At 44.1% G+C, this 22,367-nt stretch overlaps 1 protein-coding gene across 1 annotated transcript in view; it reads left to right on the top strand.

The window, feature by feature from the left end:
* The window catches only part of CACNA2D3 (calcium voltage-gated channel auxiliary subunit alpha2delta 3), a 477,844-nt gene that overhangs the window by 229,636 nt on the left and 225,841 nt on the right, over window positions 1-22,367 (top strand). The window contains exons 6-7 of the mRNA XM_082725822.1: window positions 17,426-17,497; window positions 18,794-18,874. Of these exons, the coding sequence (XP_082581948.1) occupies window positions 17,426-17,497; window positions 18,794-18,874 (153 nt within the window). The remainder of the gene's footprint in view (window positions 1-17,425; window positions 17,498-18,793; window positions 18,875-22,367) is intronic.

Below are 22,367 nucleotides of genomic sequence, written 5' to 3'. Positions count from 1 at the left end.
GAAAGAAAGGTTCCTACAAGCATCAGCACCTGCCCCCACCCCCACCGCCTCAAACTCATTGTCCTGCTGGTTGACCAGCAAAGAACATGGCGGGTGGCATCCCAGCGCCACCCATTTGTGACCATGGGCAAGTTAATTGACTTCTTGAATCTTCAGGATTCTCTTTATTTAATAGGAACAATAGACTAGTTTTCCAGTTGTGTTATGAGACTAGAACTGGCCATATGCTAAACACTCATAAAACTTAAGAGTTTCCACGGCTATTTTCGTGTCTTGGCTTCTGATGCTTTTGAGCAGCAATCAAGGGAACATATGAGCAGATCCCATGGGATGTGGTAGTCTGGGGGGTCTGCAGTGATTTGTGGTCCTGACTCAGGCCTAATGAATAATCAGGAGACAACAAAAGTGCTGGGAAGATACGTGATGCCTCTCTGGTTCACAAAAAACTCTGCGTTACCTGACTTCCCCTTTTACGTGGTGTCAGAGGGAAATGCAGATTGGGCTTGAAACCCCAACAAAGTGAAGGCTTCCAGGGACAACTGTTTTGAGAACTTTCTTCCCAAAGCCTTTGACGTTACTCATAGATTTCACCCAGCCATGGACATGATTATGATGAGCCCCTTCCAAACCCAAGAGTTGTTGTTCCGGGGGTAAAAGGGAGGCACCTCCAGCTGTTATGTCTTTGGCCTGCTTTTCACATGAGGTCATGGGTGCATACATTGGACCATATGGTGTCTGCATTTGTGCTGTGTTTTTGTTGGAATCTCTCTTAGTATCATCTGCAACTGTTTTCTCCATAAATATTTTAAATAGTTATGTCTCTGTAAACATGCTTACTTTAATCTCTTAGCTGATCTATCTCTAAAAATGTCCCATTTGGGTATCCCTCATGTGTATGGTAGTCATTAATGATGGTTGGCTAGAAGTTATGGCTTTCATAATTCTGATATTTTGAGGGTCTTTCAAAACTTATCTTCTAACGTATGACTACTTTCTAGAACAATGGTTTGCAAAAAGAATTCCATTTTGTTTTTGCTGTGATTCCTTTCTAGAGTCTATAAATTTCAACCCTTGCTATCACCTTGGGATAACACTAACTGGTGATATGCCTCATCGGTATTAAATATTTTCACCAAATGCAGCGAAGTGTCCTGAAGTTTTGGTTAAAAAACCACGTAGCAATACAGACTTGTTGCCCTCAAGCCATCACGAGTCTGTTCTTTTTAGTGGAAATTGACCCACTTTCTCCAGGGGGTTGATTGTCCTACATTGAACCATGAAGAAAGGTCCATATGTAAGATAGGTTTGCCTTTTTTTTTTTTTTCCTCACATGGAACTTCTTGGCTTCTACAGAAATATCTGGGAGATCCCATTTTATGATAATGACACAGCAGAATTACCCAAAGCCATTTACAAGCCTACATTCAGTTGCCATTCTTGGCACACATAATCCATTTTTTCAAACTGCATATTCATTCAGATGGGTTTTGTCTATGGGAATGAAACCTGGGTTGTTCACCACACAGTTAATCACTGTGGAGTGGGACCTTGAATACTTAAAGGCAAAAATACTCGGGGGAATTCCAAATTTCGCTGTGTATAGGCGTTAACTTCCTCTCCCACCCCCGTCGGGACCCCCTCTCCTTTCTGTTGTGCTGCCTTCCCACAACTTTTGGAGTTATGTCTGAGACCGTTCCGTGGAGGTTTCGAGAGTGCGCTGTCTGGCCCGGCACTAGATTAGTTAATATCAGTCTGAGAATTCTGAGCAGCATAAGCATTTTTCTCAAAACCGTAGTTAAAGAAAACCACATCTCTAATCCTGTTTGGGACAGCAATTGATGCATTCAGGGCTGCACAGTATGGCAAAACGACCCCTGTTTAATAGCCCGACGACATGTTTTGTTTCCTGTTAGGAATAGCTAACTTGCCTCCTTGAACAAACACAGCAGGGCTCAGGTCTGTTGCTCTATGCCTGCTGTGATACTCTGGGCTGCTTAACTTGTATGAGGACCCAGGAGTGCATAAATTAGCTTCTTAAATGGAGGTTGATTTGGGGGTTTTCTTTCAGGATGGAACTGGCTTATTAATATCCCCCCCGAGTGTCCATGGGATCCGGAATCCATTTGCATATTCTTTGTGTCCTTGTTTATATTATATTTAGGAGGAATAAATGGAAGCATTCATTTCCCTAAAGTTTTTCTTCCCTTTTTGCTTTTTTTTTTTTTCCCCTCCCCTTCTTTCTTTCATTGGTCTCATGCCTTAGGTCCAAACTTGTGCAAGTAGAATCTGGCCCGTTCTTATCTCTGGGTAATCAGATTTCAGCAATTGTGGGGCATCATTTATCATTCTTCGCCTCATTTAACTTCTGTACTTTGAAATGTTGAATTAACTGTCATTGAAAATAGAAAATTGAAAGTTTGCAAAGCTGCTGTTTTCATAGGACTCTAGGTCTAGTGATTTTCCTGTTCCATTACAGTTATATAACCAGCAAAATCCGTGCAAATCAAGTGTGAAACTGAGAGGTGGTAACTATTTACATTTGGTTCTGGTTTATGACTCATTTGCTTTTACCTTTACTTGCTCTGTGTGTGAATTATTATATCTTGTTTTGATAACCCTGCTCCCCCCCTTATCATTTACTGTTTTATAGGAACATGTACAGGCATCTTTTATAGGCATCCCTGAGCTGGGGCTGTTGTGATTGCCTACACCAAGTCTGTAAGATGGTAGCTGACACTCAAATTAGTAGATCCTCTCTGTGAATAAGGCCACGGAAGAAGAAACCAGAACGAGTCTAGCCACTACAGCTCTCCCATGACCTGTGTGCTAGAACTCTGGAGACCAGAGTCATAACATGTTGCTGAACCAGAATGATGATCACAGAGCCCCATACTTTATTCCCCACTGTAGTTCTGTGTGGGTAGATTGGTGGCAGTCCAGATCAGCTGACAAAGAAGGTGTAGTTTGCCTGTTTCATATCCATGTGAGTCTTGGCCATACCCTCACCCATGGCCCTCTCCAACACTGTGTTTGAGACCATTAGTATAGGCATGCAAGACCCCCAGATTCAAAGGGCATGGCTCCCAGTGGCAGAACAGCACGGAAGGACTGCAAACCCGTATGGATTGGTGGGGGACCATGGAGTTCCATGCAGAAGCAGATTCACCTTTCTTGTTTGAAAAAGTTAATTGGTTAATTTTAAACTCATAATGTGTGTTTACTTGTATATCTGGAAAAAATGTTCAAGTTTCATCACATTTTCATATAAATTGGATCTTTCATAAGATTTTATAATAAGGATAAAAGCAAGGTAAGAACCAGAATCCAATTATGAAAAGATGGATATATATTAGTTTAGTTTTTAGCTTTTACACTGTTAGACATGAAAATTGGTTTAATAAAAAACCACAAAACAAAACCAAAACAAAATGAAAAACTTCCAAGAATACATTGCTAGTACATATGAAGAACTTACATACTTGCATGTTTTAACCCAGTAATCCTCCTTCACAGAAGAATGTAACCTAAACAGATCAGTGACTTGCAATTTTACCTATAATGAGGAAAAGAAGAACCAACATATCCAGCAATAATAAAGTGGTGGCAAAAGTCACCCAAGTTCCAAAGGATGGGAAGCTATTATAAAATTGTGGTCAAAATGAAATTGAATAATTTAAGAACATAGTTTTAAAATCAGAATATAACATTTTATGAACAATATGTTCTTTGTGCGTGTGTGCGTGTGTGTATGCATATAGTTGTATAAAACAATACTGGAAAGAAATACATAGGCGTGCCTCATAGTAGCTATTCCCTTCTGAGAGGAGAACAAGTATTTTGCTTTATTCTTTTTTTTAAATATTTTTTTAAGATTTTATTTATTTATTTGAGAGAGAGAGAATGAGAGGGAGAGAGAGAGCCTGAGAAGTAGGAGGCTCAGAGGGAGAAGCAGACTCCCTGCTGAACAGGGAGCCCAATGCAGGACTCAATCCCAGGGCTCCAGGATCATGATCTGAGCTGAAGGCAGTTGCTTAACCAACTGAGCCACCCAGGCGTCCCTATTTTGCTTTATTCTTAAGAGAGCTCTGTACTTTTCATACCCTGGGTGGGGAACATGTATTTTTATAAGTAACTAGTTATATTTATAATAAGAGTGAACTAAGCCTATTTCTCATAGTGAACTAAATGTATTACTCATAAATGCACAAATAAGGCTTAGCCTAATAATTGTTTGCTGAGCCTAACTCACATAAAAAACAAATGAAAAACTGGAAAAATCCAAACTCAGTTTTAAAAACACATACAATTACATAGATTCTTGGTACAGATAGCTCTGAACAGAAGATATGCTGTCTTACATGTGACAAATCTAAAAGCACCTTTATCAAAACTCCTCATTTTCTAACAGAGAAATCATCTGTGATCTTTAGTCAAAGTCCCAGTCCACATGAGATCCTTAGAGCAACATGGACCTAACCTGGGTGGTCCACAGAAGTGCAGGGGCACGGTCGAACCCGGGGGCTACCTACCCTACTACAAACACCTCATTTGGAGGTGTCACCTGTCCTACTCATGGGTCAGTGCAGGGCTGGTCGGAAGGAAAGGCTACAGTGGCTTTCAAATGGGAAGAAGGGAGCAGACGAGTGACCTTTGCCTGGCTGCTATTTGGAAAGTACTGTTCCCACACAGTCCAGCCCTTTGTGGTGTGCATGAGTAACAGAATGGGGCTGTCCCACTCTTAGGGCAGAAGGAAGAGAGCCCAGTTGTCTAAGGACCAACTATAAGGTTGGCGGGAGGTGGAGTGGAGGCTCCACCCTGCCAGCCCTGCCTGGCAGACTTGGGCACAGGACGCTAATGCCCTGAGCCTTGGTTTTCTCCTTGTTGTAACATCCCCTTTACACAACTCTCCTGAGAAGCACATGAACAGTGCTTGCCAGGACCATCCATACTGAGTGGCCAACTGGAGGGGAGGCCGGTCATGGAAGGAGCAATGCTACTCATCATACTAGTAGTATATTTTGTTTAATAGAAACAAATTTGACAGTGTTTTGAAACACTGAGGTAATCTGATGTTCTCAAAAGAAAAAAAAAAAAAAGGAGTATTTTTGTTAAAGCCAAAAACCAAGAATTGACTTAAAGATCCCTTGTATCTCAATGCTTTCTTGTCCCAGACTTAATGTTTAATGTCTTAGGAATTCAAAGTCTTTAAAAAATTCTCATGGATTTAAGAGATGTGAATGTTTTCTACTATTTCTTTAAATCAAGCATAACTATAAAATATGGCTGTCTTGAGGTGTTAAAACAAGTCAAACCCTTCTCATAACATTACTAAAATGAAACTGCCTTTTCTTTTGAAAGTCAAAGAAACATCTGAGTAAAAACAATGAAATTTGAAGAAATTGTTTTTCATTGCCATTTTCTTAGCTCCCCCAAATAAATACATACACCCTTTTTTCTTCTACACAGAAAGGAAGGCAGAGGATTGAGGAGAGCTGTTTCACAAAGCCAATGAATTTGTCTGTGGTGGCATTAATGTCAGCATGACTTATGTCAAGCTTAGAGACTGTTTTGAAGAGGACATCAGAGGACACCTGATATTCTGATTTCCTTGTTTCTAGATGCCATTCCCCAAGGCTTGCTTATTGACCCAAGGGCGACCATGAGCTCAAAGGATTGCTATTTTGAGAGTTCCTCTGTATTTATGGATAGATTTAGAACAACTGTATCTATCATGTGACACACTAAGATGTGTTTCCTCAAAGCAGCCCATGAATCTACCCCTTATTGGTCAAGACCCTGGAAGAGAGAGTATGATTTAAGGGATACCTGCATGGAATCTATTCATGAAGAAAAGAATCAGAGAACCCAGAATGTGTGGGGTTCCATGAGGAAAGCATTTGTTTTGTGATTGCATTACTATGTCTGTGAGTTCTATAAGAGAGAAGAAGGGAGAAGGTATGCACCATAAAGAACACCATTCATTTTGACACAGGGCTAATGAAACTCAGTGCATTCATTGACTCATCCGGAAACCAAATCCATGTCAAAATGTAAACTATGCCAAGTCTATATGAAATCAATGCCAAATCACCATCAATGATATTAACCTGACTTTACGTGTCCTCATTGGTAGAGATTTCCCGTGTGGCAGGTGTGGTACGAAAATGCCATGAATTACTCAAGAGAACATACACACACACAGACACACATGCGCGCGCTTGTGCACGCGCATCATATACTCATAGGCAGAGCCTTGCCTTTCTCAAGTTTTTTTTTTTTAAGCATAATATTTTCATACGTGCTATTCTCGTTTTTGCTGGCAGAATTTATCTACCTTATCATTTCTTCCCATTGCAATGAGATTTTAATGTTAATGAAGCAACTGCCTTTACAGTTTTTTTTGTTTTGTTTTTTTTGTTTTTTTCTAAACGAGTCCTGTATTTGTTGGGCTGGTCATAGTTCAGCTGCCCGATCCTTTTCCCAGTCATGTTATTCACTGGTCAGACCCCCAATTAATGGCTCTATAGTCATTACAAATCCTAATGTAGCCAGGTTCCTGGAGAACTGCAGGGATGACTCTGTTCGAGCTTCCAGAGAACTCATGCCGGAGGGTTCGACTGAAATGACCCTCTGGGGTTAAGCCGGAGCAGTTGTGCAATCCTGCACAGCCACACGACTAACAAGTTCAAAAACGGAAAGCTAGATGTTTATCCCTTCAAATTAACTGGAAGGATTTTGGAAAACCCAGCCTAGTTTCATGAGGTAGAAAAATGTCAGGCGAAGGACGAATGCCATGGTATGGACTTTCTTTTTCCAGAAATGACTCACAGGACGGAACCACTTGCTGAGTCAGGAGCCCTTGTGTGCTTGGATTGGCCCCATCCATGTTGGCCCAGGCCTGGGAGGCAGTAACTCGTCTGCAGGCTGGGTGCGTCTGCAGCCTCGGTCCCTTCTTTCCCAGCCCCTTCCTCCCCGCAATTCCCTTCCCAGTCTGCTTCCTTCCTAACCTCCTTCCATTTCACAGTTACAGTAACCAGCCCACGCCCCACCCCAGCTGCTTCCTAAGGCCTTTTGTTGGCCTAGGGAAGCCACGATGTTCTATCATGGGATAAAGGAATCATATTTTTCTATTTTGTTTATGCAGTTCAAATGGAGAGATGGATGGAGTGTTCTAACTTGGTAGAGTAGGGGGTGAGTTCCAGAGGAGCTCATCGGCTCCTCTCCCCTCCCCTAGAATGGCCCTGATGAGAGCCTCTGTCCTTGTGGGATGTGCCAGGAACTGTAGTGGAGGCTTTATATCTATAATTCTACTTAATCCTCCCAAGAACTGTGGACGATAGTCCTACTTTAGCAATGATTAGCGTGGTTCACTGCACTCCACGATCCTTAAGGCAAAAAAAAAAAGAGGCCCCAGGAGAGAAAAGGACAGGCTTGCCCAAATCCTGGTACCACATCGCTGTGACTCCTTTTCCTCCTTGGGAAATTATAAAATAAATAAAAGGGCAGGACCAGAATCCATTCTTTCCAGGATCGTTCGCCGAGGGCTTCCTAGGTACCAGAGCTATGCTAAATGCTATGGATAAAATGCTCATCTTTGTCCTTCACAGAAAGGAGGTTGAGGGCCCAGTGATTGGGACAGGGCCTCTAGCATCAGATGGTCCAAGGCCTAAATCCCCACCCTGATGCTCTCTGAACGGGTGCCAGACCCTTTGTGCCTTTATTTCTTCACCCACCAGATGCTCATGGACACTTTGCAAGGTCTATGTCAGGGTTAAATCTGAGACTACAAAACTATAAAAACATTTAAAGCGGTGTTTAGTCCTAGCAGGTTGTGCTTGGGAGTCGATACAGATGGATGGGTGGGTGGATGGACGGATGGACAGACAGAAGGACGGATGGAGAGAAGGATGCATAAATAAAAATGACTCAATAAGTTTGGGTAACCTGCCCTGGGATTTAATTCCAGATGCTTCTATAGCTGATTCTCCTCCCTGTGCTGTTTTCCAGAGAAGTCATAGTGTTCGACTAAGCTGTTACATGAGCCTCTGTCCCTACCAGCGGCAGCGGCATGTAAGCACCAGCTGCTCAGAGACTCCTTACGGCCTCACCATGCAGGGGCAGGCCCCACACACTCAGATACTGAGCGAGGGAGGGAGGAGTGAGCAGAGGCCTCAGGACAGAAAAGGACAGGCTTGCCCAAATCCTGGTACCAAATCGCTGTGACTCCTTTTCCTCCTTGGGCCTCAATTATAAAATAAATAAAAGGGCAGGGTCGGAATCCGTTCTTTCCAGGATCATTCGCTGGGGGCTTCCTAGGTACCAGATCCACGCTAAATGCTGTGGATAAAAAGAAGGATCATTCCCCGCTTCTGCCTTTATAGTTTACAAGCCCTCCAGAATTTTCAGTTTTTCTTCCAGCGATGGTGTTCAGTGACTGCTGTATTAACAGTTTGCACAAATTCGGTCCTAGATGGTATCTTAGGTTGTAGAGTAAATATGATTATCTTTGTAGTAAAGTTGGAGAACATCTGGTTCCCATTTCCACTTCGTTAGGGAAGGTTTTATGGAGGAAGCGACGTTTCAGGGGGTCTTTAAACAGGGGGAAGGTTTTATTCTGGGGCCTTAGAGCTCCAAGAGTTGACTGTATGTTCAAGCATCTATTTGGGAGGTGTCTAAACCACATTTGTGAAAGTATAAATGCTCTGCTATACTGAGGGGTGGGGGCCAGTCATGTGTCGTAGCCCATCATGAATATTAGCCAAAATCCAGTGCCCTATGGTAATTTGTATTGTCATTATTCTGGGACGATCTTGAAATAAGCATGTTGTACCCTAATCACCAAACAAAGCAGTCTCCTAAAACAACTTTCAGATATGTTGATCTGTAATATTATCTCGCCCACAAGTTTCCTTACATAATGTGGCCATGGCCAAAGACCGCATCTCCCCTCTGTCTAAATGTTTCCTAAATAAAATGTATTCCCTGCTCAATGACATATCTCAGAAACACTGGGAAGAGAGGAAACAACATAAAATCTTTCCCGAATAGTAACAACTTTATTAGAAAAAATTCATTCTGAGATTCTCATACGGATGTTCCAACATTATCCAACACTATCACTCACAAAGCTGTCTTCAGGTTGTTAAGAAGAGAAAGAGAGGACAAACAATTGAGTTCATACAGGATACGAAGTTCAAAGAGGGAAATCTGTTTGCTTTTGAATTGAGACAACTTAAAATACAGTACATCTCATAAGAATTTAGGGTCTCCAAATCTCAGATGTGAGTAATAATAATGATTCAGTAAGAAACGAATATGTCTTGGCTAAAAGCAAAATATCATTTATAAGCATCCTCGAGGACTGAGGACTGACCTTTACCAAGACAATCAAATGCAAAGTGAGGGGGAAATATTACTTGAAGAGTCACGTATTCTTGTTTCTTCTAATTTTCCACTTTCTTCTTATTCTTCTACTTTCTACTTTGTAATGCCTTATATTATTTAGAATCCAGGCGTCTTCCACAAATGTTGAAAGATGCCAGTGCAAATGAGAATCTAAACAATGGTTGGTGTTCTCAAATTGTCTAGATTTTAAAGGGTCACAGTTAATCTGAGTGGCACCATAAAAGATAATCCACATTGCTTACATTGAAAGAACCAGATCTTCAATTAAAAATAGTAATGCCTGGGGGCACCTGGGTGGCTCAGTGGGTTAACCTCTGCCTTCGGCTCAGGTCATGATCTCAGTGTCCTGGGATCGAGCCCTGCATCAGGCTTTCTGCTCAGTGGGGTGCCTGCTTCCCTCTCTCTCTGCCTGCCTTTCTGCCTACTTGTGATCTCTCTGTCAAATAAATACATAAAATCTTTAAAAAAAATAGTAATGCTTGCTTTTTTAAATCTCTTACTATAAAGAACACCTAAAATGCTGATAACCAAAAATATGTTTATAGCTCAGAATATAAAAACTTTATCCTCATAGCATTTTCATGTCAAAGTATTAACATAGTTTGTTTAAAGAAGTATTTTGATCTTTATGAAAAAAGTTTTGTTTGAATAGGATTACTATTACTATTTATTCTAAGGCATTAATATTCATTGCAAACATATGCTGTTGGGTGATTTTATTTATAAAATGCTGTCTGTAGATGAAAATTAATGGGGATGTTCTTTCTGTTAAAATTTTCAACCATACAGAAAGGAGATTAAAGAAAAAAAAATCAAAGATACAGAGATAGACTACCAAAAATGATTTAGAAATCTTTTGGCTTTATCACTGGAACAAGTTATTCTTTCTTTCTCTTCTCATTTCAAAGTGGCTTTTTAGGTTATTGAGCAAATGTATTTTTAAATATGCATAGTTGTGTAAAGCCTGTCACTTAAAACTGACCACTATTGAAACAGCTAGTAAACTTCATGATTATTGCTAACAACTGTGGAGATCTAAATGAGAGTAAAGTTCAGAGTCAGATGATGTTAACATCAGCCAAGCAGATAATGCTGATACAGTGCACAGATACTTTTCAAACACAAGGTGCACCAACAGGGGTTAGTTTCCACATTTCAGTGGCTTTCACTTGTTCTTCCTCTGAGCATGTCTGCATCTCTAGCAGGTGTCTCCAGGACAGAAAATCAACACCCTTCTTTGAGTATGGCTGTTACTAGATTACTTTCCCTGGTCTCTGTTCAATATTGAAGATAAGGGATGTTGGGATGAGGGAAGGAGTGGGAAAATTGGGGGAGGGACTGTAGGTGGGCATCAAAAGGATAGGTATAAAGGACTTTTTGGTCTGGGAATAGGAGGGAAGGTCCAGGGATTTGTTCCTGTGGAGGGTCTTTACATAGCCACATAGTCTGCTCATGTGCCCTCTTCCAGGTCTCTGCTTCCCTGTTGCCCTCCCTGGTGCTCTCACTAATCTGCAGTTTTATTCTGGTGGCTTTCTACTGTTGGCCCGCCCCTTGCCCCAGTGTGAAAACTGAAGGACCTGACTGCCATCTGTTCCCATCTTGTTCCCTTTGCCCCTCATCATATGCTACCAAAAGAATGGCTCTCGGGGATTCCCAGAGCATTGGTGAGCTTAAACTCATGGAGAGAGCAAAGAGAAAAACTCCCCCTTCCTGCACTCCCTTGTCACATTCTCAGAACCTGCACACCTTGAAGAATTAACTTCTATTTAAAGATGTACGCAGCTGTGTTTTTTTCACCTCTTGGTCCCATTTTTTTTTTCTCTGTCAAGCTACAGGTTATTAGCAGAACCCTGAGTTTATATGGCCTGTCTTTTCTCCCTCTGGGTGGGGAACTAAGTGACATCACCTGCCTTTTAAGTATATTTTTATTGCTAACTAAGGCTATCCTCTGGAAAAGGCTCATCTTCCAGGACCTTGTGCCTGCAATTCATAGGAAGTGTCACTAGAGGGCGGCAGTGTCTTTTCATGGAGTGCAGGTTGCTGTTCATACCAGGTGTTGGAAGGAAGACACAGCAGAAACCCAGCTGTGTACTCACAAATTATGTACACATGTATCAAATATTTAAGTACTATGGTATACATTTATATGATGTACTCCATTAACATAGTCAATATGTTGATTGACTTTAATAAGAAATAAAAACATATAAAAGGGGTAACATAGAGAAGAAATATAATCTTTGAGAAGAGTTGGTGAGTTGGCCTTTGTCCTTGGCTTGGAGCCATTCTCTTCCTGAGCTGAGTTCCCCATTTCTGCACAAACTTCTCTTTGAGCCCAAGCCTCCAGGGCTGAGCAGTGATGGCAGGAAGCTCTGCTGAAAACCACTTTCAGCCCTCAAATGGGCCATCAGTCACGCTGCCCCTACCTCATTCAAATCCCTTCTGAGGGCCTGGCTCCAGCTCACCTCCTTTCTCTAGAGCTTGGCCCTCATTCCCAGAGGCCTCCAGCTGCAGGGGACTCAGGTCCTGCCACTGGTCCTGGCAAGCTTCCTGTGAGTGGAGATCCCTCCTGGGCATCCCTGAAGCCACAGCTGGTCCCAACGGAAAGGGCCCTGCCAGGGACCCAGCAGTGGATGCAACCTGCCTCCATTCCTGTCCTCTTTCCTGGCAGGTTCTAGCATCCCTGCTGGAGCAGACTCAGGCTTTGCAACTCCTCACTCAAGTACTCAAAGCAGGCAAACGTTTATTCTTTATGAAAGTTTTACCCAAAGACATAATGACAATAGTTTTCATGTTATCGTAAAGAGTCCTTGTTTCCCCCAGAATACTGCCCATTGCTATTCAGTAGGAGTTTCCTCCGTTGTGGAAACGACACACAACCACACATCTTGAGGTTGTTGGGACCATCTTCCCTTTGGCCTTTCTGGCTTCAGCAGGGTCTCCCTGTGTGGGTTGTACAAGGTACCTGGGACCAGATCAGTGGGAATCTAGAGCTACTTGTGTCATTTATGGTCAAGATGGGCACTTGTGCGAGTTAGGATTCTTCTGTTATAAGAGTTACAAATTCAATCCATGCTCATTTGGGCAAAAAGGGAAAACAAAAAACAAAAAAACATGGCTACAAGGAACCCAATAATGGAAAACAGCATGGTGGAGTTGAGCTTAGGGATGAAGGCATCCAGGGACTGGTTCTCTCCCTCCCTGCCCCTCCTACCTCACTCCCTCTCCCTCCCTCCTCGCCCCTCCTTCTCTCCCATCACACACACACACACACACACACACACACACACACACACACACATTTCTCCTCCTGTCTCTGAGTTGACTTTATTTCCCAGCCCCTTTTCTATGGGGAAAGGACTTGGTTGTCAGGCTTACCTTCTTCTAATTATCTGCAAAGGGAAGGAGAAAGTTTTTCCTGTTAAGTCTGGATGGGAAAAAAGAAAAAAAAAGGGTGGCCTGGGCAGGGTGTGTGTGTGTGTGAGTGTGTGTGTGTGTGTGTGTGTCTAATGCCCTGGCTGGCTCAGCCTGGGTGTGATGCCCAGTAACATGCAGGATGGGAGAGGTTAGTTGCCAAGCGAACCTTGTGGAAGAAAGAGATAAAGAGGATTTCTCTAAAGAAAGGGAGTAATATTTCAAAAAAAAAAAAAAAAAAGGAGGGGGAAGTACTGGGCAGTTTTAAAAAATAAAAAATAAATAAATAAAATTTAAAAAGTAAAACAGTATGAACACCAAATAGATAGATAGATAGATAGATATCTCCCCCTTCCTTGTTCCATTGATACATATTCTTAAGTTATGTATCAAATGGATGAACAGCTCTATCACAGGGAACTTGTCCCTGCTGTCCCTGTTTCCAGGAAGCATTCTGAATCTGTCATAAAAACCCCAACAGATGTCAGTAGCTCCTGGATGTTTTTACTTTTACTTTACTAGTCCCGGCTAGTCCTGAAGAAGAGCGCTCCCCTGGTCACGTGACTAGAGCCAGTGCACCCCCACCCCCACCAGGCCAGCATTTCTCTCTCTTTTCAGTCTCCTCTGGGGGACTTGGGGTTTCTGGTGGGTAAGACCTATGTCTCCTGCCTGGGTATCTTCCAGAACGTGGCATGGAGCTTGGCACAGAAGCTGGTGCCCAAGGAACATTTCCCAAGGGAATCCATGCAAGGTCATGACCAGAAGTACTGCAACACGGACAGACCACAGCTCTGGTGGTCCTCCCGTCTGGGCGCACACTGGAGGGCGGTCTTGGCGGTCAACCTGGGCAGTCGGCAGGAAACGAATCGAGCATCAGGAGTAGAAGGAGCCCCGGCCCCACCGCATATACCTCACACATGACTCCAAATGCATATTCATACAAGCCCACATGCATGATTAACTTGGGAAGCTGACAGGAAGCAGTCAGTCTGTCGAGCAAGTTTGTGCTTTATAAACCAGATGTTTGGTATTATTATTCCTCATTTCCTTTGATACCAGAACGGCCCCCATTATGTAGCAGAGGAAATGAAGGATATGGAGGAACATACAGTATTATCCAACAGAGCAGCACCACCAAGCATTTCGGAGGCCTGCTCAGAGCCTGGGCAAATGCCATTGAATGGCAGTTCATTTTAGGATTCCCACTTGGACTTAAGTTAATAGGATTTTTCCCAGATGGACCATGGTGACCTCCCTCCCCCATTGCTACCCTCTGGAACATGAATGTTGACTCTGTGTCTGCGTTTTTCTTGGAAGCCACGTGCATGAATCATAAGCAGCTCTTGCCTCAGCAGCCACTACAGGTTGGGGGGCACAGAAAAGCAGGGACCCCCTAGCGTGTGGGGACAGAGGGTGTCTGGCTGCGGCTGGCTCCGTAACTCCTGCTTGGTGGTCTGGACACAGCACCTTGGCCGCTGACTGCTGTTGCCTGCGGCAGGAGTGCAGACTGCGTTTCGATCGTAAAGTGTTCACAGTGCACGTTAACGTCCAAGTTCATGTTTCTCCCCCATGGACTGTTCAAGCTTCGCAGAACCCAGATCTGCGGAGACTGGAAGAGATGGAGCTCGTGGGTGCAGAAGAACATCTTAACGTCACACACTAATATTCCCAGGCCCCGCCAGCCCTCGTGGCCATGCTGGTGAGCTGTATACATCGAGAAGGCTCAGGGTTCAGGTTCCGGCCAAGCCAGTCCAGATCGGGGCCAGAACTGCCCTGGGAGAGAGCACATGTCCTCCCAGCACAGTGGCTAGACCGAGCTCATGGCAGTTCCTTTGTTTTCCGGAGCCTGGTTAAAAGATGAGCGGTTTAAGTACACGTGTAACATAATGGGGATTTTTTTTTTTTTTTTTTGGTAAGGTAATGACGAGCCATAATTACTTATAGAATTAGCTTCTGAGTAAAGCTGATACTGTATGCTGGCTTAATATTTGGAATTCAGTTTCCCGTGATCTTGAACCTGTGCCAGAACAATTACCAGTGAGTTATAACTGATTCTTACTGGTTGCAGGAAAAAGCTTCATTTCTCATTACTGTCAGTGGTACGTTTTGATTTCATCCATGATACATGTTGGCATCGCTTGAAATTTTGATTGCGAAGTGGAAGTTGCCCAGGGTTCTGGATCAGCTCAAATCAGTTTTCTGTATAGCATTGAGGATTAATCAAGGAGTCGGAGTATGGGGAGATCTCCGATCCTAAGAGAGGTGTTTACTGGGGGTTGGTTCTGCCTTTGAAAATGGCCCTCCTTACCCCCAACAGTGGCCATAGGATACTTAAAGTACTTTTAGCAAGGTGTTGGAACCATGTCTTCGCAAACTATCATTATCATCTCATGGTTCATTTTATTTAGTTATTAATAGTATGATGTAATAGTAAGTTTGTTGTCTTATTCTCAGACCCAAATTAGCTGGCCCAGATAATGGATTACATGATTACCATGTGTATCAGTCAGGTCTCTCCAGAGAAAGAGAAGCATAGGGGATAGATACATTTTTCTCTCTGTAGGATATACATCATATATATGCAATGGGGGAGAGAGAGAGATTGACTGTAAGGAATTGCCTCGTACAGTCGTAGGGGCTGGCACATCAGAAATCTGTAGGGTGGATTGGCAGACTGGAAGGTCCAGCAGGAGGGGATGAGGGTAGTCAGGAAGTGGAATTCCTTCTTCCTTCAGGGACCTGTTTTTTCCTCCTAAAGCCTTGAACTGATTGGAGGAGGCATACTCACGTTATAGAGGGTCATCTGCTTAATCAAAGGTTGCTTATTTAAATGTGAGTCACATCTAGAAAGATACATTCAGGGAAACATTTAGACAGGTGTTTGATCAAAACATTGGGCATGATGGCCAAGTTGATACATAAAAATTAACCATCACCACCATAAACTCCCAGCCCTTGAGTGAACATGTGAATCTTGCCTCATCTTGTTAGTCATGGAGGAATACAGGCCCACCTTGACGGAGATGGCTAAATCATGGCCCAATCTGTCTCTGGTAGGAGCCCTTCCCTACACCTACAAGCTTCTCTTTAGCTCTCATGAGTATTGATGCCCTATAATAACGCTCCTTGAATTTTAATATGCATACTAATTATTAAAACATTCAGATCAGAGGGTCTAGAGTGGGGCTCAGGATTGTTCATTTCTAATGCAGTCATGCCGCTGTTCTGTGAGCCATATTATACTCTACAGCTCGAAGAATCTGTTGAAAGAACAAATGGGTGGAAGATGGCTTGAGTTCTATGACCTTTTTTTCCAAAGGGCAGCCAGTCCATGGACATCTAAGTTGATGGGGACCCTTGGGTTTTAGAATCTTCTCTTTAAAATGTCTCTTCCCAAGAAGATTGAGGGAACAATACCTGATTTTTCTAGTCTAAAGGTATGGTATGAAGTACCTGAAGTCTAAAGGTATGAAGTACTCAGACATCAGAATATACTGTACACCGGACATAGTGAAGTCTCATTCACAGATTGCTTCAAGTGAGGCCAGAATGGGCCACGAAACTAGAAAGACTCTCTCCCCCACCAGACTTGCCATGGTAATTTTGGTCCCGTGGGAAGTGTCACATGCCTTGATCTCACTCTGGACTCTGTTACTTACTAGCCACATGACCTTGCAGGCATGGAAAAGAAGCCAACATCCTTTGAGCACGTCCTCATGCCAGACACCGTGCTGGGCAGTGTCACATTTTATCTTCATGGTAACAATGCTGGGGAATAATTGGCATTATTTCCTATGAGGATATGGAGGCTTAACAAATACAGTTAATAAAGATTCAAAGCTGAGAATTAAAACCAGGATTGTCTTGGACCCAAGCCTACTGTGGTGCAGGACTCTGCTTCCCCTTTTGTTATTGGGGCAGAGTAGAGTTCCTGCCTGTCTCTGAACCCTGTGTGAAAAGCAGATGTGACTCTGGGTCTCAAAACATTTGTATGCAATTCAGATGGTCCCAGAAGGATATCGCTTGCCTCCCTTCAAGGGCTGTTGTTCCATGAGAAATGTTTAGCTTCTTAGCAGTGATTTTGGGATCAGACGATAAAGTTATTTGTTGTGTTTTGTTTTTCTTTTGTTTCCTGTCTGGGACTGGCGCACAGAGATGTGTAGAGGTACCAGAAGACCTTGACTCAGCTACCTTGGGGAGAATAAATGATTCCAGATTCCGTTGTTTCCAGCAGGGGCAACTCCTAAAACCCCTTAGGCTCATATTTTCTGATCCTCAATTTTCAGATTAGGGAGAAGCATTCGTACTGCACATAAATGTCTGCAAAGCAAAAGGATAAAATCAATCTGTGATCATAAAATGGAGTGAATCACTAAGCTGCAAACCTGATGGTGACTGACTTTGTTTCCCCAGCTGTGGATGGGACCCTTATCTGCTAGTCAGAGTAGAGGGACATTGTACTCTTCCTAGGCTGCTAGCCTGAGTGGGCAGCGGTCCATTCCCAATGGCCCTGGTCAGGAAAGGATGAGATGGTCAAGGGCCATGGCCACCAGCCATCTGTGGTTCCCAGATCATTCCCGGGTAACTGACTTCTCTCTCCATCCAGCTTGCCGATGATCAGGGCCTCGTCCTGATGACCACGGTTGCCATGCCTGTGTTTAGTAAGCAGAACGAAACCGTGAGTACAGCAGCTGTGTTCCTGCGTGATGTTAGGAGGGTTGCCATCTCAGACACTCTCTGACTCAAGCTCTGGTGACCTTTCTGTGTTTGTGTTAAGTAAGGTTAGGGGCTCTATCACTTGTCCTCACTTTTAATTCTGTTGTTAGGATGACAACAGCAAGAATTGATGAGAGGACTTCCGACAGGTGTCACGTGACAGTGTGAAGCATTTTTCCCAAAATTAGGTGTGAAGCGACCAGAGGAAGGCAAAACCCAGAAAGAATCCTCATGTATGGTGGGATGACCCCTCACCGATGTTTAGTGACCAGCCTTGTGTTTGTTTCCTTGGGCTGTGGTAACAGAGGATCACAAATGGGGTGGCTTAAAACACTAGAAATTTAATTATCACAATTCTGGAGTCTAGAAGCCCCAAATCATGATGTTGGCAGGACCGTGCTTCCTCAGAAGGATCTAGAATATCCTCCCAGTGCCCAGATGTTCCTCAGTCTGTGGAAGCTCTGCCTCCATCTCCACGTGGCCTTCTCCTCTTGTGGGTTTCTCTGTCCTCTTATAAGGATGCCAGTTGTTGGATACAGGGCCCATCCTTAATCCAGGATGGTTTGGCCTCAAAGTGATTACACGCTGTTTCTAAAAAGGGTCACCTTCCAAGGTTCAGTAGCAATTTGTGTCTTCTTCCGGGAGGTCTCTCTGACCCTGACAGCTTCCACACATCATGTAGACTTTGGAAACTGGGACCCTCCGTGGAGGCCTATTCCTTCTCCTTGGGTGTTGGTTCCAACACAGGTGTGAGGGTTATTGCATTTTTCCCCTGGGCACCAGGTGGCAGTGTAAGTGGAGAGAGCAGTTATGCTAGGTCTTTCCTGGAGAAAGCTTCCCTAAAATTAACTGGTTAATGCTCATAGCCTTTAGCTGCTAAAACTTTTGTGTTTCTTCACATTAATTTTGAATTTTCAGAAGGGAGAAGAGATGTTTGTTTGGGCATCTTGGTATGAGGGTGTGTGTGTGTGTGTGTGTGTGTGTGTGGAAAGGTACTGTGGTGCGTGTTTGGCCTGAGAAGCTACCATTCTTGTCTAGCATTATTTGTGGGTGGGGCTGGGAGCTAGAAGAGAGGCCTCGTGGAAACCTGGGTTAATCTCTAGAATTCCTTGTGGAACCTGGGTTAACCTCAATCTCTAGATGCTTCGAAAAGACACTAGAGGGTGACCTGTGGTGTGCTGGTTTCTCACTCAATTCTATTCCTTCCCCCAAAGTAACTCATGATTGTCATTGTTACTTACTGTTTGTTCTTCAACAGAGATCCAAGGGCATTCTTCTGGGTGTGGTCGGCACGGATGTCCCAGTGAAAGAGCTTCTGAAGACCATTCCCAAATACAAGGTAATGCGTCACCTAACAGTCCAGGGCCAGGTGTCTAAGATACTTTCACAACCTGACACAGTGGTAATGAAAACAGGAATTAAAGAGGCCCCTTTACTCTCTTTCTGGCAGGAGCTGCTTTTTTTTTTTTTTTAAAGAATAGTAATAGTTCAGGCAGATCTGAGTAGGTCTACACGTGCCCAAGTTTTAATGGGTCCGTGTCTATATGCTTATGTGGGTCTACACAGGTCCTATATCTCTGATGGTCCTCTACACCAGTCCTAACTCACCCCAATCTGAGGAGCCCCTAAAATATGTTACTTCTTAACGTTGGAACCCAACGAGGCACAAAGAGAAATGGTCTCTGACTCTGTTGCTTGCACATTCCCTCTAACTTGGAAGGTAATGATGTACATGCAAATTAATACACTTTTCCTAATTCTGAATTAAAATCCACTAAGAAAATTGTTAAGTTTCTTTTTTTTTAACTCTGGGGGCAATCAAGGAGGTGGAGTAGGTAATTTTGGAAGAAAGAGGACGCAGTAAGCTCTAGTGGGCCACTGCTTTGGGAGCCTAGACCAGCACAAGAGGGTTGCAAGGAGAAAGAGCACGGAAGGAAGGAACTCGGAAACAGAATGGAAATGCCAGAACCCTGCTCTGCGTGCAAGGCCAGCCCTGCATCGGGGAGAGAGGGAGGCCACACTTGCCCCTTTATCCAGCCTACGCTGCATTCCCGGTACTCTGTTCCCAGCACTGTTTTTTCAGTTCTTTTAGTTTTGCATTTGGGGACAGAGGCGGCTCTTGTGGGCCATCCCAATGCGCAAGGGTCGAAACCACACCCGTGCCCTCTTCCCCCAGCACCCGGCAAACGGGCCTGCTCATGTCTTCTTTGGCCCACTCTCGGATGGACAAGCACTTCCTTTGACCCCAACTGGAAGCAGGCGAGCTCCTTTGGGCCAGGAATCTGAGATTGCTGACTGGCTAACAGGGCCTCTTCCTTACCACCTCCCTCCCTGACGTGCCGAGCCTGATTCGCCACAGTTGTGGAGGGGTCAGGGACCTTCTTGGGCCTCGGCAGGAGGAAGACAAGGGTTAGTGCTCTGGAAGCAGATAACCCTGGGATCCCAGCTCCATCCCTGAGAAGCTCTGAGTGGACAAGTCTCTCAAATCCTTAGTTCTTCCGTCCAGTGGTGACAACCGTCCAACCTGCTCACAGACAGGCAGGAAGAATTGACCATTACCATTATCATTAACTGGGAATGATGGCGACACACTGACCAAGGGGACGGGTATGACTCACAGCCTCGGGCCCTCTTCCGTGTGGGATGCTGCCAGCAGAGAGCCGGTAATACCTTCCCCATGCCAAGCCCGGGCACCCGTGGGCTTCACGTCCGCTGAACCCTCGCTAAAATAGAAGGCCCAACCAACCAATCTGTGAATCGAATGACTAGCTCACCTCATTCTGGGATCTTCTGCCACTTTTAAAATTGGGGTTTTCCAAGAATTTTGAAAGATATGAGGAAAGGCTTATAATACAAGGTGTATGTGGCAGGCTGTTGACAACAAGGACAGCCTTACCTTTGGACAGAGGGTCAGGACAAGAGGAAGCCAATGGCTCAGCCCATCACCAGGCATCCCAGCAAACTCTCATCTGAGCAACTCAGCTGAGCAGACAGCAGCGGCCAAATCAGGTCTCCTCTCAGCTGGTTGGAGGCAAAGTGAGAGATGCATAAAATGGCTGTTTACAAAAGACACACACTGTGTCTTGTGCTGTAGGATTAGCAGATAGCATTTGCCAGGACCTGGCGCTGTGCAAAGTGCGTGACCCACATCATGGTACCAGGTGTCCCTTAGGCAAGTTCGGTGCTGTTGTATCCATCCTACTCCTAAGGAAACTCTGGTTCCTGTGGCTTCTGTCCACCGAGCTTGGGGCCACATCAGTAGGAAGTGCTGAGTGTGATTCGAGCCAGGTCTGTGTAACTCCTAGACCCACGAGCTTAAGGACGATCTAAGCCATTCACACAACACTGCATGATTTGTTGTCGGGCTTCCGTGCCATCCCTACTGTCATTTACATAATAGTCCATTTGCAAATCAACTTGAAACTTTCTCCACTTAACTAAATTTTAATGGGAAATGCCCTATCACCATTTTCAAAGGAAAGGCAGTGTCCTCAGTCACTCTAGAAGAATTGTAAAAGTATATATATATATAAATTTAAAAAAATAAGTATATAAAGTATATAAAAGTATATATATAAATTTAAAAATAAGGAAAGAGTTTTATAAATCATTGTTTTATAATCTAAGGTTCTGAACGTGAGGTCTGTTCTCTCATTTTTAAGGTAATATAAAAGGCAAGTGTGAAAGATAGACAAAGTGGCTACTTTTCTTTTTTATATAATTGGAAGGACGGAAGAAATTTAAAAAGAGCTGGCTCTCGCTAGGGATCCTGGCTGATGCATTCAATACCAGGCCCACGTGCCACTGAAAATCATCTTTGCTGGTTTTGTTTTGGGTCTGTTTTTTTTTTTTGTTTGTTTGTTTTTATTTTTTTTTTTTAAGAAAGCTAAACAGTGCACGGGAAGATGATGGACCACTAGAGTGAGGACCATGGGATGGTTCAGCCTGGGGCGATGGGCGCCCCTGCCTTCTGGGGCTCCTCACAGCACCATGGCCACCATCCAGAAGATCAGGGCCACCCCTACATAATGGCCCAGGCGTCTCAGAGTCCGCAGAGTCTGATTCTTCCCAGCACTTTCTGTCTGGCCCTTAGCATCTGCTCCACCTGTAGGAAAAGAAACATCTTAGAACAAGCAAGTCTTGTCTATTCCCATATGCCCATGCCACGTAGCTGATCAGATTAGAGGGCCAACTTCATAACAAGAGGACGTGAACTCTAAGCTAAAATCAGGTGTCTAGGCTCCCAAAAGGTGGTCTCTTTAGCAAAAGAACATTCCTGTTTGGGTTCACTGAGATGACAAAGGCCCTCTGTCCTCCTGCCGCCCTGGGCCTCTGACAACCCGTGTCATCTACCCACAAGGCTTCTACAGTTGGGAGTTAAGTTCCAGAGGCACGATAGGACAGCTGGCTGACCCTAACCCACATAGTCAAGTGTTGGAAACTATGTAGCTCCCCCGGGGGCGAAAAGCCCCAGGAATGAGCGAGGGATCTCAAGATAGCGGACCTTACTTGTATTGAAATGCCCGAACCCAGATGCCCAGGGCTCCTGGCTCAGTGTTGAAGGAAGGGCAGCCCATCTTTAGAGAATGTTTCCAAACATCTCCTCAGCCTCTTATTTCCTATGAGAAGATGTAGAAACCCAAGTACAGAGCCACCCCTGGATACGTGCCTGACACGCCAGCCAGTAGGAACATGATAGGGAAATGATACTGATGACCCCGTGCGTCTGTCTGTCCTCAGAGTGCCAAGCTCTTTATAGCATCATCTCCCTTAACCATAGGTGAACGCTGGCATCACCCCCGTGTATAGCTAAGGAAACTGAGGCACCCAAA

This window comes from Mustela nivalis (genome assembly GCF_964662115.1).
Source record: "Mustela nivalis genome assembly, chromosome: 1".
In the NCBI taxonomy this organism is placed as follows: domain Eukaryota; kingdom Metazoa; phylum Chordata; class Mammalia; order Carnivora; family Mustelidae; genus Mustela; species Mustela nivalis.
This window is presented reverse-complemented; position numbering and strand designations above follow the sequence as displayed.